At 43.4% G+C, this 15,242-nt stretch overlaps 3 protein-coding genes across 3 annotated transcripts; 2 read left to right on the top strand and 1 right to left on the bottom strand.

The window, feature by feature from the left end:
- The first annotated feature begins 1,803 nt into the window (after nucleotides 1–1,803).
- LOC146367744 (5-beta-cholestane-3-alpha,7-alpha-diol 12-alpha-hydroxylase-like) lies at nucleotides 1,804–4,685 on the top strand. The gene has a single exon (XM_084911289.1). The coding sequence runs from the start codon at nucleotides 1,819–1,821 to the stop codon at nucleotides 3,424–3,426; it is 1,608 nt and encodes a 535-aa protein (XP_084767415.1). The 5' UTR covers nucleotides 1,804–1,818; the 3' UTR covers nucleotides 3,427–4,685.
- A 192-nt stretch (nucleotides 4,686–4,877) lies between these two features.
- On the top strand, nucleotides 4,878–6,557 carry LOC146367743 (zinc finger CCHC domain-containing protein 18-like). The gene has a single exon (XM_084911288.1). It carries the CDS (start codon nucleotides 4,878–4,880, stop codon nucleotides 6,555–6,557), a length of 1,680 nt encoding a protein of 559 aa, XP_084767414.1.
- A 6,678-nt stretch (nucleotides 6,558–13,235) lies between these two features.
- Nucleotides 13,236–15,147, bottom strand: LOC146367742 (HIG1 domain family member 1A, mitochondrial-like). Its single transcript, XM_084911291.1, has 4 exons — nucleotides 15,012–15,147; nucleotides 14,444–14,518; nucleotides 14,162–14,296; nucleotides 13,236–14,027 (listed from the first exon to the last, which is right to left on the bottom strand). Exons 2-4 carry the CDS (start codon nucleotides 14,511–14,513, stop codon nucleotides 13,951–13,953), a joined length of 282 nt encoding a protein of 93 aa, XP_084767417.1. The 5' UTR covers nucleotides 14,514–14,518; nucleotides 15,012–15,147; the 3' UTR covers nucleotides 13,236–13,950.
- Between the last annotated feature and the right edge of the window lie 95 nt (nucleotides 15,148–15,242).

The raw sequence follows: 15,242 nt of genomic DNA, 5'->3' as shown, positions 1-15,242 counted from the left end.
AAAGCTCACTGTTATGCATGTGAGGTGATCAGCTCTAGGTGAGAGGACATTTAAATCTCAGACTTGTTCTGCTGCATTTTTGAAGCTCAATTCCAGGAACAGATCGCAGGGTTCATTGTTATATACTCTGCAACTGCCATGAGGACAGGGCCGTTTTTGTTGTTGTTGTTTGTTTTTCCTTTTGCTCTGTACAAGTTCTCTGTTTGTCTGTTTGGCAGCATTTTTCAATTTCTGTTTGTATTTTTTCTTTCTTTTACTAGTGAAGAGATGTAGCGTGAACAGTTATACAGTCTAAATATCCCATATGGGTCGTGTGAAATGGTATTTTCAGTTTCATTCAGTTGAAGTAAAGAACATTGAATATTTCTAAGTGTGCTGTTTTGAACCAAGATGTCACAGTATGATCAGTGCTGTAATTTCTGACAGTCACTGTATCAATGTTATTTTTGCGTCTCTTGAATAAAGGTTTTGACCTGCAAGTGCTAATTTCTTTAGTTATTGGGGTAAAATGGGTAATGTTAATAGGAAAGTGTTTGCCAATTCAGTAACCTAATTTAAGGTAATGGAAACTAACATTACCTCAAATTGTTTAGTTATAATTGTTGTTTAACTGAATCTTGACGTCAGAGGCCTTAAATAGAATGTTTTGTATTGTTCTTTCCCAAGATGGTTATCTGTAAAATTTCTTTGCTGTGATTGATTCCAGAGAACACGGAAGAACTGACATTATTTAACTGTTGATTTATATAGATTCAGTAGAGGAGTAATGTCAGTTTAATTCTTTACCTACTGTCAATGCAGTGAAATTAGACATTTTGTTTTGAAAGGTTACTGGTGGATGCCAGCAACCATCTTGGAAGAGAACAATACAATCTGTTATAAGGCCTCCAGTTGAAAATTGTGTATTTGATACTAGAATATAATAGCAAAATGTAATTTGAAGATAACATGTAGTATTTAAGTGACCAAGTAGTATTAGGTAAAAGTTATTGAATCGTGTTGGGATAAAGTGAGAAAATTGTGAAGGATTAAAATATTCCAAGAGCTCAAATTACTTCATCAAAACATGTTTAAGTCACATTTTATCAACACAAATTGCACAGGTTCATTGAACATGAATAAATTGTGTTAATTTAACTCAATTGTTTAAGTTGCTGCCAAAGCAAAACATCTGTGTGCAACAAATGTCCACTATTGAATTAAGTAAATCCAACAACATATTTTTTTCAGTGTAAAACATGTATAATAATCTCCAGGAAAGTCTGTAAAACGCGTCCTTCCTACATGTTTCAGCTCAATAGTTTCCCTTTTGGACAAAACAGTTTCTGAGTATTGGCATGTTTTGCTTGCCTTGAGGAATCTGCAGTTTTTCTTTTCTTTCTTTGTTTGGTGCTATGAAACATTCAGTCTGTAATGAAGCTGGACTCGATACGTCCGATCTTTCGTCGGGGAATAAACGGATGAGAATGGAATTCTGCTGCATGCCAGATGTTAACTGATTGAAGAACTCAGTTCCAGAGAAATTTGACACTGACTTCAAAGACCATTTACGGGTTGTTGATCTTGATTTTAAGGATGTTTGAATATTATCGGATTGCATAAAGGTAATTATAAGCAATTAAGATGAAAATTATTCTTCCACGAAAGTACATTGTTGATTGAACATAATGTGAATTGTTGCTTGTATTCAGGAGACCTTTGCTTTTTTTCCGGGACTATTTATAGTAATCAGTTCCAGGAAAGCTGAAACCCGTTGGGCTTGTCAGAGGGGAGGAGCAAAGGTCTGCTCATTAAAGCAGACCTGAAACTTTCCTTCAGATGAATCTGTGCTGGTTAACTGAATCAGTCATGGAGCTGCTGCTGCCGATACTTCTTGGCTTTCTTGCTTGTCTGGTCGGAGGGCTGTACCTTCTCGGAGTGTTCAGACAGCGGCGACCAGGAGAACCCCCCCTCGATAAAGGGCTCATTCCTTGGTTGGGTCATGTCTTAGAGTTTCGCAGGAACACCTTGAAGTTCCTAGAGAGAATGGAGAAGAAGCACGGTGATATATTTACAGTACAGCTGGGAGGGTTTTATATTACATTTGTCCAGGACCCTTTTTCATTTGGGGGGTTCATTAAGGAGAGTCGGGACAAACTGGACTTTCAAAAGTTTGCAGTGCATCTGGTGCACAGAGTGTTTGGATACAAAGCTGTTGAAGGGGAGCACAGTGTTCTCCACAATTCCAGCAACAAGCATCTGAAGGGGGAAGGTCTGCAAGAACTGACCCAATCTTTTATGAGTAATTTGCAGAACATGATGTTGCACAACATTGGATCAGCTGCAGAGGACAGGACCTGGAAAGAAGATGGACTGTTCAGGTACAGCTACAATGTTGTTTTCAGAGCTGGATATTTGGCCTTGTTTGGCAATGTGCCACCCAAGTCAGAACAAAGTGAGGAGAAAGCCAAAGAGAAAGACAGAGCTGAATCAGAAGCTTTGTTTCAGGAGTTTCGTAAATATGACCAGCTCTTCCCCAGACTGGCGTATGGGGTCCTCCCACCGATGGAAAAGTTGGCTGCAGAGAGGTTGAAGGCATACTTCTGGGATGTTCTGTCAATACTGAAAATTAAAACCAAGGACAATATCAGTGGCTGGGTGTGGGACATACAGCAGGATAAAGAGGAGACAGGAATGGATATGTCAATGATAAACAGATACATGTTTGTGCTTCTTTGGGCCTCTCAGGGCAACACAGGGCCTTCTTCATTCTGGCTGCTGCTCTTCCTCATGAAACACCCAGAAGCCATGAAAGCAGTGAAGGAAGAGGTGGATAAAGTTCTGATAGAATCTGGACAGGAGGTCCGGCCTGGTGGTCCTATGGTCAACCTGACCCGTGAAATGCTGTTGAAAACACCGATCCTGGACAGTGCTGTCGAAGAGACCCTCCGACTCACTGCTGCACCCCTCCTCACCAGGGCAGTGATAAAGGACATGACCTTCAAGATGGCTGATGGGCATGAATATTTACTTCGCAAGGGTGACAGAATTGCAATCTTTCCTTTCAGTTCTGTCCACCATGACCCAGAGATCCATCCTGAGCCGCACTCATTCAAATATGACCGCTTCCTGAATCCAGATAGGACCAGGAAAACTGATTTTTACAAAGCAGGAAAAAAAGTAAAATATTACACCATGCCCTGGGGATCCGGGGTCTCCATGTGCCCTGGCCGTTTCTTTGCCACCAATGAGCTGAAACAGTTTGTTTTCCTCATGTTGGTCTATTTTGAGTTTGAGCTGAAGAATCCGGATGCGAAGATACCTGAAATTGACCTCAGTCGATACGGATTTGGAACGATGCAACCTGTAGCCCAGATGAAAAAATCATATTTACTCTTTATTTTAACTGTCCACATCAACAAGTGTCATATTTCCTATGACCATTGAATGCACCTCTCAGTTCACCCCACGTGAGGGCACCTAGCTCAGCGACCAATCAGAGCCTACCCAGGCCGCATTGACCCTGTCAGCCAGGAAGTGAGGTGAAGGTGCATGGTGCTCCCGGGTTTTTTTCTCATCTCAGCAAGAGGAGTGGAGGCATCTGCTACTCAAACCGAGAAATCCACGGACAAAAGAGAGGAAAAACTCAGAATTGAGAGGAAGGAAAGCCAGCCTACTTACCTGCTGGAAGTCCGGAGTCGAGTGGCTGGATGAAGGAGAGAAGCAACGTCGGTAAGACGAGTGTTATTCCGACAGAAAAAACTTGTAGAGACTTACCGTCGTGATCACGCTAATGCTAGCTCGGTGTCTCACAGGCTAACCACTCACCTTTCATCCGGAGAGCTGCTGCAATTCTGACACCATTGTGTGTTGGGCTTTTGTGAAACAGAGCAACGGTGAGCAACATGTTCTTAGCCGCTCTAAAGCTAATTTTTGTCAGTTCACTGTGAGTTTAAAGTAATCTAGAGGGTAATTTTTAGTGCATTTCTCTCTCACGAATAGGCCTATAGTGTGGAGAAATTAAGCACACTGCTTTAATGCCTCTGAACTGAACTCACATGTATATTTTGTTGCTTATTTGCACATAGTTCTGAATTTGTTATGGTGTATTGTATTTTGAATGTCAATGGTTACTTACCATAAGTATTGTTTAATTAATGTTTACATGAATAGAGAAATATTTGAGCAACTTAGATGTTTAGTTCTCATATTTGATATACTTGAAAATTGAATGTTGTACAACATAACTGTGAGATTTGATAAGATTTAAGATGTTGATGCAATGAATATGAGGTTGATGCAATATTTTGATTTTGTATTTTAACCTTAAACAATGCATCTGAAACATACTGATTAGAATGTACATTTTATGACCTGGATTATAGGTCAGGTTTTTGGAGAGGACAGAAAAGTCCAAGGACCAGGACGATATTCTGGTTGTGATAGATGGCGAGCCAACCACTTTGAGGACGATCTACCCCAAAGAAGATACACACCCACACACTCATACATTCCAGTTACACTCACAAGGACCTTTGAAGTTGGCTATCGCCAGCTTAACTCTAAATTCTTAAAGGGCCCCAACGAATACTTTTATTTTGTTTGAGTGTGCACACTATTTATTTTATTTTATACTTTATCTGTACAAATTGGACAAATACCTGTTATACCTTGTAACAATACAAGAGTGGCTACTCAAAAGTTAACATTGTGTCCAGGTCATTATTGCTGCTCAATACTTTGGCTCCATACGAATTTGGTGTCTTCTGATTCTGGCCAGGGTCTTATTACGAGCCCAAGTAATTATTGCGCTGTAATTCACCTTTATACCTTAAAGTTGGTTACAGAGGTGGCGAGCCAGCCAGGAGCCATTTGATTTGAGCATCAATATTGAGGTAATGACCAGCATGGATTTCATACAAAAGTCTGGTGTCAAAATACCTAATGCGGTTGTTGTCGCTGGGATAACACAGGTATCTGAGAAAGATGAACAGGTCATTGACTTTCTGAAACAGTATGGTAAAATCGCAAGAGTCCTTTTTGTTGATGATTCACTGTCCGACTTCTACCAAAACCTGATCGTTGAATACTCTAGCAGTTCAGCCTTAGAAGGTTTAGAACCTCGTTTGCCATACACGTACACAGCACAAGTTGATCCCAGCGTTGTCTATGAAATTAAAACACTCAGTAGCATGTACACTACCAAGGTTGGGAGTAATGTTACAAAGACCTACTTGGCTGAACTCAAGGAACTAGCCAAGCTGAGTGGCAAAGACTACGGTGAGGTGTTGAAGGAGATGATGTGTCAGATTGGGGAGGATGTTGAAGCCATGCGACCTACCACTGAAGAACCTTCCCCCACGTATGTCGAGACTACTGTTGTATCTCTGCCCGCTCCTAAAGAGCGACAGTGTCACACCTCACATTCAGATGTTACACCAAGTGATATTGGTGCTACTGATCATGTTCCCCTCACTAATGGAAGGAGAGCAGCGTCCCTTTCAGTAAGTGACTTGAACCCACCTGACATTCAGAAGGTCGTGGTAGAGCATATCGTACGAAGGCAAGATGTTGTCCCACACATCCAGTCTCAGGTGAGACTCCGTTCTTTCTCCGGTAAGGTTCCCAGACCTAACAACGAAACTGATTATGACACATGGCGCACACAAATTGAACTGCTCCAAAATGATCCCAGCATGTCCCCCCTGCAAATATCCAGAAAGATCCACGAGAGCCTGCTCCCACCAGCAGCTGACATAGTTAAGAGTTTGCGGCCTGAGTCACCATCTGTGACTTATTTGCAGCTTCTAGATTCAGCCTTTGGCACTGTAGAAGATGGCGAGGAACTTTTCGCTCAATTCCTGAACACCCTTCAAGATCCAGGTGAGAAGTCATCCACTTACCTTCACCGGCTACAGCTAGCATTAAACAGAGCCACGAAGAGGGGGGGAGTCGCATGTGAAGAAGTGGACAAACATCTACTTAAACAGTTCTGCAGGGGATGTTGGGACAACGACCTACTCAGCGCCCTGCAACTTGAGCAAAAGAAGAGCAGCCCACCCCAATTCTCAGACCTGTTGTTAATGATTCGCTCTGAGGAAGATCGACAGCAAGCAAAAACTAGCCGTATGAGAAAACACATTGGCACCACAAAGCAGAGAACTCAGTTACAGTTCCAGGGTGCACATGTTTGTGAACCAGAGGAGAAACATGAGAGTAGCATTGCTGCTATTGAGGATCTGCGAAAGCAGGTGGCGAGTCTGCAAAGTCAACTAACTACATTCATGTCACAGAAAAAGACAAAGTTTGCAAACAGCAAGGGATCTGCAGGGAAGCCGCAGAGTAAGATGTCAAAGCCACATGATGTAGATGGACGTATGCAAAGACAGACTTCAAAGAGGCAAACGGGCAGACCCAAGCCCTGGTATTGTTTCAACTGCGGTGAAGATGGACATATCGCTCCATGCTGTGTTGACCCTGCTAACCCCAACCTAGTAGCAGAAAAAAGGAAGCAGTTGGAGGAGAAACAACGCCAGTGGGAAGCGCGAGATTGTACAGATTCGCCTTTAAACATCTAACAGTTCCTGTTGTGGGACAAACAGGAGCTGAGGAGAGTCAACAACGTCCCTCAGACGCAAACAATGGCGACAAATTCACAGCTGAGGTTAACAAAATAAGTACCCCAGTAAAGATTGTCAAAGCACAAACATGTTCTGGCTTAAACCATTCGGAGCAGAAACAATCTTTCCAACTCCCTAAACAGTTGATTGGTGCCAGAAGTACATCTCAAGTGACAGTGAGAGGTGAAGAAGTCAACTGTCTTCTTGACTCAGGCTCCCAAGTTACCACTGTTCCTGAGTCATTCTACCAGCAGCACCTTTCAGAGCAAAAGATCAAGCCACTACATGACCTCTTAGAAGTGGAAGGTGCTAATGGCCAGCTAGTGCCTTACTTTGGCTATATAGAAATGACCATAACTTTTCCAAAGGACTTTACAGGTGTTCCAGTAGATGTTAACACACTTGCTTTAATCGTCCCTGACACTTCACAATCCCTCATGCTCATAGGCACAAACACCCTAGATGTACTGTTCGACATCTACTCAAAGACTGACTTAGCCAATCGTCAACCCCTCCCACATGGCTACAAAGTAGTCTTCAAAATCATTGAGTTGAGACGGAAGCAGACAAGTGACACCCATCAGGGGGTAGTGAAGCTACTAGGCAAGATGCCTCAAGTCATTCCAGCTGGTTCAACTGTAGTGGTGGAGGGAGTCGCCCTTGGCAAGGGCCTTCAGGATGAAAAATCAGTTGTCATTGAGTACCCGTCATCGTCCCCCTTGCCCGGTGGCCTGCTACTTAAAGCCGGTCTGGTTGACTTTCCCCAGCGACGGCCCCACAAGTTGCCAGTTGTTATAAGCAACGAGTCTGACCACGACATTGTCATCCCTGCCAAGTGTACTATTGCAGAGGTTAGTGCTTATCAGACCATCCTATTAAAGGAACACAACAAGACCAAACAGTCAGAAACACCCCAGAGAACTCCAGAGACTCCGTCTTCCCAAGAGCCCACCATAACTTTCAATTTTGGTGACTCCCCAGTTCCACTGGAATGGAAACAACGCATCACTCAGCAGCTCAGCGGCATGCCTGAGGTGTTTGCACAGCATGACCTGGATTTTGGCCGGACGGACCAGGTGCGACATCATATAAAACTTTCGGATGACACGCCTTTCAAACTACGTGCCCGGCCAATCCACCCGCGGGACATTGAGGCTGTCCGGAAGCACATTCAGGAACTCCTTGATGCAGGAGTTATTAGAGAGTCAGAGTCCCCATTTGCGTCACCCATAGTGGTAGTCCGGAAAAAGAACGGCCAAGTCCGGTTGTGCATTGATTATAGGCGTCTAAACCTCCAGACTATAAAAGATGCGTACAGCCTTCCGAAGCTAGAGGACACGTTCTCAGCCCTCAATGGTTCACAGTGGTTCTCTGTTCTTGATCTAAAATCAGGGTACTACCAGATCGAGGTCGAAGAAGCAGACAAACCGAAGACGGCCTTCGTGTGCCCTCTCGGCTTCTGGGAGTTCAACAGAATGCCTCAGGGTGTGACGAACGCCCCCAGCACGTTCCAGAGGTTAATGGAGCGGTGCATGGGGGATATGCATTTGAAGGATGCATTGGTCTTTCTTGATGACGTGATAGTATTCTCCCGAACCCTTGAGGAACACGAAGAAAGACTCATGAAAGTGCTCACTCGTCTAAAAGAGTTTGGGTTAAAGCTGTCACCAGAGAAATGCGTCTTCTTCCAGACTTCAGTCCGTTATCTGGGACATGTGGTCTCCAGAAATGGAGTTCGGACTGACCCTGAGAAGATTTCGGCTCTTAAAACATGGCCTGTCCCACAGACTCTGCGAGAGTTAAAGTCGTTTCTTGGTTTTGCTGGGTACTATAGAAGGTTCGTTAAGGGGTATTCCAGCATTGTGAAACCTCTCCACAACTTAACTTCGGGGTACCCACCTAGCCACAAGAAATCAAAAGCAAACACAAGACAAAGTGCACATCAGTACCATGACCCAAAAGACCCTTTCGGAGGTCGCTGGACGTCAGCTTGCCAGCAAGCCTTCGAGTCAGTCATCCAAAGTCTCACCACTGCCCCTGTACTTGCCTTCGCTGACCCTCAGAAACCCTATATTCTGCACACTGACGCCAGTACCACCGGGCTCGGTGCTGTGTTGTATCAGGAGCAAGAGGGACAACTTAGAGTCATAGGCTATGCAAGTAGAGGGCTGTCACGGAGCGAAAATCGCTATCCAGCGCACAAGTTGGAGTTTCTGGCACTCAAGTGGTCAGTTACAGAAAAGTTCAGCGACTATCTCTACGGCAACCACTTCACCGTTGTAACGGATAGTAATCCGCTGACTTACATACTGACTTCAGCAAAACTTGACGCAACTAGCTATAGGTGGCTAGCAGCACTGTCCACATTCTCTTTCAAACTCCTCTATCGTCCAGGGAAGCAGAATGGAGATGCGGATGGATTATCACGCAGACCACACGGAGGGCTAGCGGACGATCTGAAATCACAAAAAGAGATTGAACGCATACAACAGTTCACTCAAGATCACCTTTGTGATCCAGACAACATCAATGCCGTAAATCAGTCTGTGGTGAAAGCAATCTGTGAGAGGCAGTTCACCTACAGCGTCAGTCCTGACAATGAAAGAGAGGCAGATGCAGATTGTGTTGCCTTGGTGGAGGTGCTTGCTATGTCTCCTAGTGCTGTACCTGATAGCTATGGGCAAGAGGAACAGTTTGGAGGTCTGCCAACCATTCCCCATCTAACTGAGGCAGGGCTGGCAGACGAGCAAAGAGCCGATCAGTGTATAAAGCATGTTATTTCTCAGATCGAATGTGGGGACACACCACCTCCAACCGTGCGTACACAGCTCCCTGAGCTTCCACTGCTCCTCCGAGAGCTTAACCGTCTTGAGCTCCGCAACAATGTCTTGTACCGGCGACGCCAAGAGGGGTCCCAGACAACCTACCAGCTTGTACTTCCAGCTGAGCTTCGCAACACAGTCCTCACCAGTCTGCATGACCATATGGGTCACATGGGAGTTGATCGTACACTGGACCTTGTAAGGACAAGATTTTATTGGCCAAGGATGGCTTTGGATGTGGAAAGGAAAGTGAAGACGTGTGGCAGGTGCGTGCGGAGGAAGGCACGGCCTGAAAGAGCGGCCCCCTTGGTCAACATTAATACGACACGACCTCTTGAACTCTTGTGCATGGACTTCTTGTCCCTGGAAGCTGACAAGAGTGGAACCAAGGATATATTGGTGATCACGGACCACTTCACTAAGTTTGCAGTTGCTATCCCAACACCTAATCAAAAGGCCCGCACGGTGGCAAGGTGTCTGTGGGAGAACTTTATGGTACACTATGGCATCCCAGAAAAATTGCATAGTGACCAGGGTCCAGATTTCGAGTCCCGCACAATCAAGGAACTCTGTCAGGTGGCTGGTATCCACAAGGTGAGGACAACCCCATACCATCCTAGGGGCAATCCTGTGGAACGATTTAATCGTACCATGCTTGACATGTTGGGCACTCTCCGGGATCAAGATAAGTCCTGTTGGCGTGACCATGTAAGACCCCTGGTCCACGCTTATAACTGCACCAGGAATGAAGTGACTGGTTTCACACCGTACGAACTGATGTTCGGGCGCCAACCTCGGTTGCCAGTTGACCTTGCATTCAACCTGCCAGTACAAGAGGAACAACACTCATCTCACTCTGAATATGTGCAAAAGCTCAAGTCACGTCTCAAAGAAAGCTACAAGTTAGCTATGGACAAGGCTGCAAAGATAGCTCATAAGAACAAAATGAGGTTTGACAGACATGTAATTGCCTCAGACTTGGAAGCTGGAGATCGGGTATTGGTCAGGAATGTCCGTATCCGGGGCAAACATAAGATTTCAGACAAGTGGGAACTCACTGTGCATGTAGTGGTGAGAAGGGCAGGCAACCTCCCAGTATATACGGTTAAGCCTGAAAACAAAGATGGTCCCCTAAGAACACTACACCGTGATCTGTTGCTACCATGTGGCTACCTACCTGTGGAGGAAAGCAGTGAGCATGTACAAAAGCCAGTGTCACGCAGGCCAAGAACCCGTGCAAATCCAGCGCTAGAGGAAGAGAACTCCTCAGATGAAGAAGATGATTTGCTCATTCCTGTTTGGTTGAGTTCCCCTGTCCACACAGTGAGTGAGAGTCCTGTCAATGTTCCTGATATTGACAACCCACCTGTTTTTGACAGCCAATCTGATTTTGGCGACATACCTGATATGCCTAACAGTACTACAGATAATACTGAGTCCTTATCTACCAATGGAGTCACACCGACCGAACAAGTGGATGAAGCAACCTTAACTGAAAATGACTCACCTGTTGATGACCCAGACGTCCAAGAAAGGCAACTTCCATTTCAGGAGGCTGGCACCAGAGGTGCGAATCCTGAGGAGAGAATTGAGGAGATAGTCCCAGTGGATACAGGGGAAAACACAGATACAAATGATTCTGTAAGGAGATCTGAGAGAAACCGTCGTCCGCCACGACGGCTTGACTATACGGAGCTAGGCAATCCTCTGATCACTGCAGCAAAATCATTCTTGCAAGGACTGTCTTCAGCTTGGGCAGATGTCATCAGTGATGGTGAAGAGCCTGTTCCGCCCTCTTCCTTGACCCGTCAAATAATCATCATTTAACTGTCTACCATGCACAGGGACGTGCATGAGTTCAGGAGGGGAGGGTGTAGCCCAGATGAAAAAATCATATTTACTCTTTATTTTAACTGTCCACATCAACAAGCGTCATATTTCCTATGACCATTGAATGCACCTCTCAGTTCACCCCACGTGAGGGCACCTAGCTCAGCGACCAATCAGAGCCTACCCAGGCCGCATTGACCCTGTCAGCCAGGAAGTGAGGTGAAGGTGCATGGTGCTCCCGGGTTTTTTTCTCATCTCAGCAAGAGGAGTGGAGGCATCTGCTACTCAAACCGAGAAATCCACGGACAAAAGAGAGGAAAAACTCAGAATTGAGAGGAAGGAAAGCCAGCCTACTTACCTGCTGGAAGTCCGGAGTCGAGTGGCTGGATGAAGGAGAGAAGCAACGTCGGTAAGACGAGTGTTATTCCGACAGAAAAAACTTGTAGAGACTTACCGTCGTGATCACGCTAATGCTAGCTCGGTGTCTCACAGGCTAACCACTCACCTTTCATCCGGAGAGCTGCTGCAATTCTGACACCATTGTGTGTTGGGCTTTTGTGAAACAGAGCAACGGTGAGCAACATGTTCTTAGCCGCTCTAAAGCTAATTTTTGTCAGTTCACTGTGAGTTTAAAGTAATCTAGAGGGTAATTTTTAGTGCATTTCTCTCTCACGAATAGGCCTATAGTGTGGAGAAATTAAGCACACTGCTTTAATGCCTCTGAACTGAACTCACATGTATATTTTGTTGCTTATTTGCACATAGTTCTGAATTTGTTATGGTGTATTGTATTTTGAATGTCAATGGTTACTTACCATAAGTATTGTTTAATTAATGTTTACATGAATAGAGAAATATTTGAGCAACTTAGATGTTTAGTTCTCATATTTGATATACTTGAAAATTGAATGTTGTACAACATAACTGTGAGATTTGATAAGATTTAAGATGTTGATGCAATGACTATGAGGTTGATGCAATATTTTGATTTTGTATTTTAACCTTAAACAATGCATCTGAAACATACTGATTAGAATGTACATTTTATGACCTGGATTATAGGTCAGGTTTTTGGAGAGGACAGAAAAGTCCAAGGACCAGGACGATATTCTGGTTGTGATAGATGGCGAGCCAACCACTTTGAGGACGATCTACCCCAAAGAAGATACACACCCACACACTCATACATTCCAGTTACACTCACAAGGACCTTTGAAGTTGGCTATCGCCAGCTTAACTCTAAATTCTTAAAGGGCCCCAACGAATACTTTTATTTTGTTTGAGTGTGCACACTATTTATTTTATTTTATACTTTATCTGTACAAATTGGACAAATACCTGTTATACCTTGTAACAATACAAGAGTGGCTACTCAAAAGTTAACATTGTGTCCAGGTCATTATTGCTGCTCAATACTTTGGCTCCATACGAATTTGGTGTCTTCTGATTCTGGCCAGGGTCTTATTACGAGCCCAAGTAATTATTGCGCTGTAATTCACCTTTATACCTTAAAGTTGGTTACAAACCTGTCAGAGATGTCCAGTTCAGATTCAGACTCAGATATTAAGCCAATCAGATGAAAATAAAACTGTGATTTTCTTTTTCTTTGGATCAAGATGGTTTGATGAGCACATTATAGAAACTATGGAAGCAAATTTAAATATAAAGTTTTTGACGTGTTGGTCAACTGTAACGATTCCATATGCAATTGCACTGATAATCTAGACATGTATATGTATATTGAACACATTCTGATCATAACTCTTCATATGTAATTTGCAGATCAGCAATCAGATTAAACACATTAGAAATGATATTGATGGGCATTTTTTAAGATAACAACAATTATGATTATTGGTTATTAATTATTATTGAAATGCCTGTTTACACACTGGTTCCAAAGTCACAACGACAAAGCATTTTTCCAGCTTAAAATGTTGGCAGCCATTCCCTGATAAGAAAGTGAATAGAAACAGCATATGACTGAGCAAAGAAAATAAGCTTTATTTGGTAGAATTGGAAAGGGTTAGAAGATTACCTGTTAGAATGTGTGTCATCAGTGAGAAGCTTAAAAAAAGACCCCAACAACAAAAAGCTGCAATGTTATATTGTGGTTCAAACTTGGGGAGAACTTTATGATCACTGTAGAGTCTGTCCTTTCATGCTGCTGAGTTCATTAGTTTACAGTGTTTTGAGCCTTTCCTGTTAACTGTAAATGTTTTAGCTGCTGTAGGTGTACTACACAACCCAGAAGATGGGGGTTCAACAACAATATAATGGCACAAAGACAACATTTAACAGTCAAAACACATCAAGGTACCGAAATCCATACACAAAAAACCTTTTTTCTTTAACACTTAAAAAAAAACAACTCTCAAATGACATCCTGTGCTTGTGTACAACTTAGCTTAGAGAATAACTTCACAAGGCAACTATTTAAACACAAGGCTGCTACACAGTGTATAGATGTTCCACGGAAGCCAGTGCTAAATTGAAGTGAAAAAATAAATAAAAGAACTTCACCATTACAATGAAACTGCATAAAAGCTACAGAATTAAAGCCTTTTTCTCCACACAGTTTCAACATAATAGCTATATAGATTTTTTTTCTCATCAGGACATCTGTGAAACAAATCTTGTGCACACCTTAATACGAGGCAATACTAAGGGACATAAAATATGAGTCCAAGAGGCCATGTTCACTTGGGTTGGGTTGCTTTCTGTTCTTGTTCAATAGGCTTTGCAAAGTAATCTCTGTACATGGAGAACAGGACACCTGAAAACAACAACAAAACAAAAGAAGCATGTAAAATGACCCGTGTTTATAGTATTATGATTTCAGGTTCAAACCACAAATCAAAAATAAAGAAGTGGTTGCAGTTTGGTAGTAAGAACTGAAAGATGACCCACCAACACTCATTGCTCCCACCACAAAGCCTTGGGCAGCTACACGCATGTGAATCAGGTGCACCGACATTTTTGTATCTCCACGACTTTTCATTTTCATCAGCCTGTAGCCAACAATAGCAACAAATCCAGCCATCCCTGCAAAAAGCAAAAGTCACTAAAACAAAAATAAGACAGCAACATATCCCCCAAATCCTCTGAAAACTCACTCAATAAACCCCAAAACTTAAACTTTTGTGTTTGTGAGCACATATTTTATTTGTCCTTGTCATAATATGTACTCACCGACTGGGACAAATGGATTCTCCTTTGCCTTTCGCCAGAATTTGGACTCACTCTCCTGATAAGAAGACATCTCGCCTGAAACAAGAACGAGGTCGACTGAGTTCAAACGTTTGTTGGCCGTGTAGCAGTACAGCATGCAAGCTAATTCAGTGCTGATAGAAACCAATAAAACGCATAGAGAAACATGTCAGGAAGTATCAGGCGGTGCCTCACACAAAAAAAATCTCCAAAATCAGGCTTTAAAAGTCGTTCCCACGAAAGAGGTCCGAGAGTCGCTATTAACAGGACATGAAAACTTCAGAGGTGACAGATGAAGAGCATGGACTAGACCTATCTTTCACAGACCTAACATTAAACAACTGTGCCTGATATGACGCGACACTTTTAAGTAGTATTATATTTAAATATTATATATTTTGAAAGGGAAGAATTTTTATTCAGCTGCGAGGCCTTTCCGTGTAGTGCGGGAGAAAAATGTGGAAAAGCAACAACTCGAGAGTTAAGATGAGCTACACTTTAAAAAGCACGTAAAGACACTTCCACTGAACTGAAGAGGGCTCCCTCTTACCTGCTTTAAGGTGTCGTTAGCTGGAAGCACCAGTGAAAGAATTATCCGCGGAGATCTACGTCTCCTCCGAGCAGCAGCTTGTAGTTATGGAGGAAGTAATAAGCCGGCATCTACGTGATACATTCTGCGTGCTACTTAACAGTTCCCTCATATGCATGCCTAACGTCAGCAACCGCTGTACTGTGTTCACGTTCCGAGAGAATGTAGTAAATACAGGCAACATCTTCAAAA

This window comes from Perissodus microlepis, chromosome 18 (assembly GCF_051167445.1).
Source record: "Perissodus microlepis isolate ML-2025 ecotype Zambia chromosome 18, ASM5116744v1, whole genome shotgun sequence".
Lineage (NCBI taxonomy): Eukaryota > Metazoa > Chordata > Actinopteri > Cichliformes > Cichlidae > Perissodus > Perissodus microlepis.
This window is presented reverse-complemented; position numbering and strand designations above follow the sequence as displayed.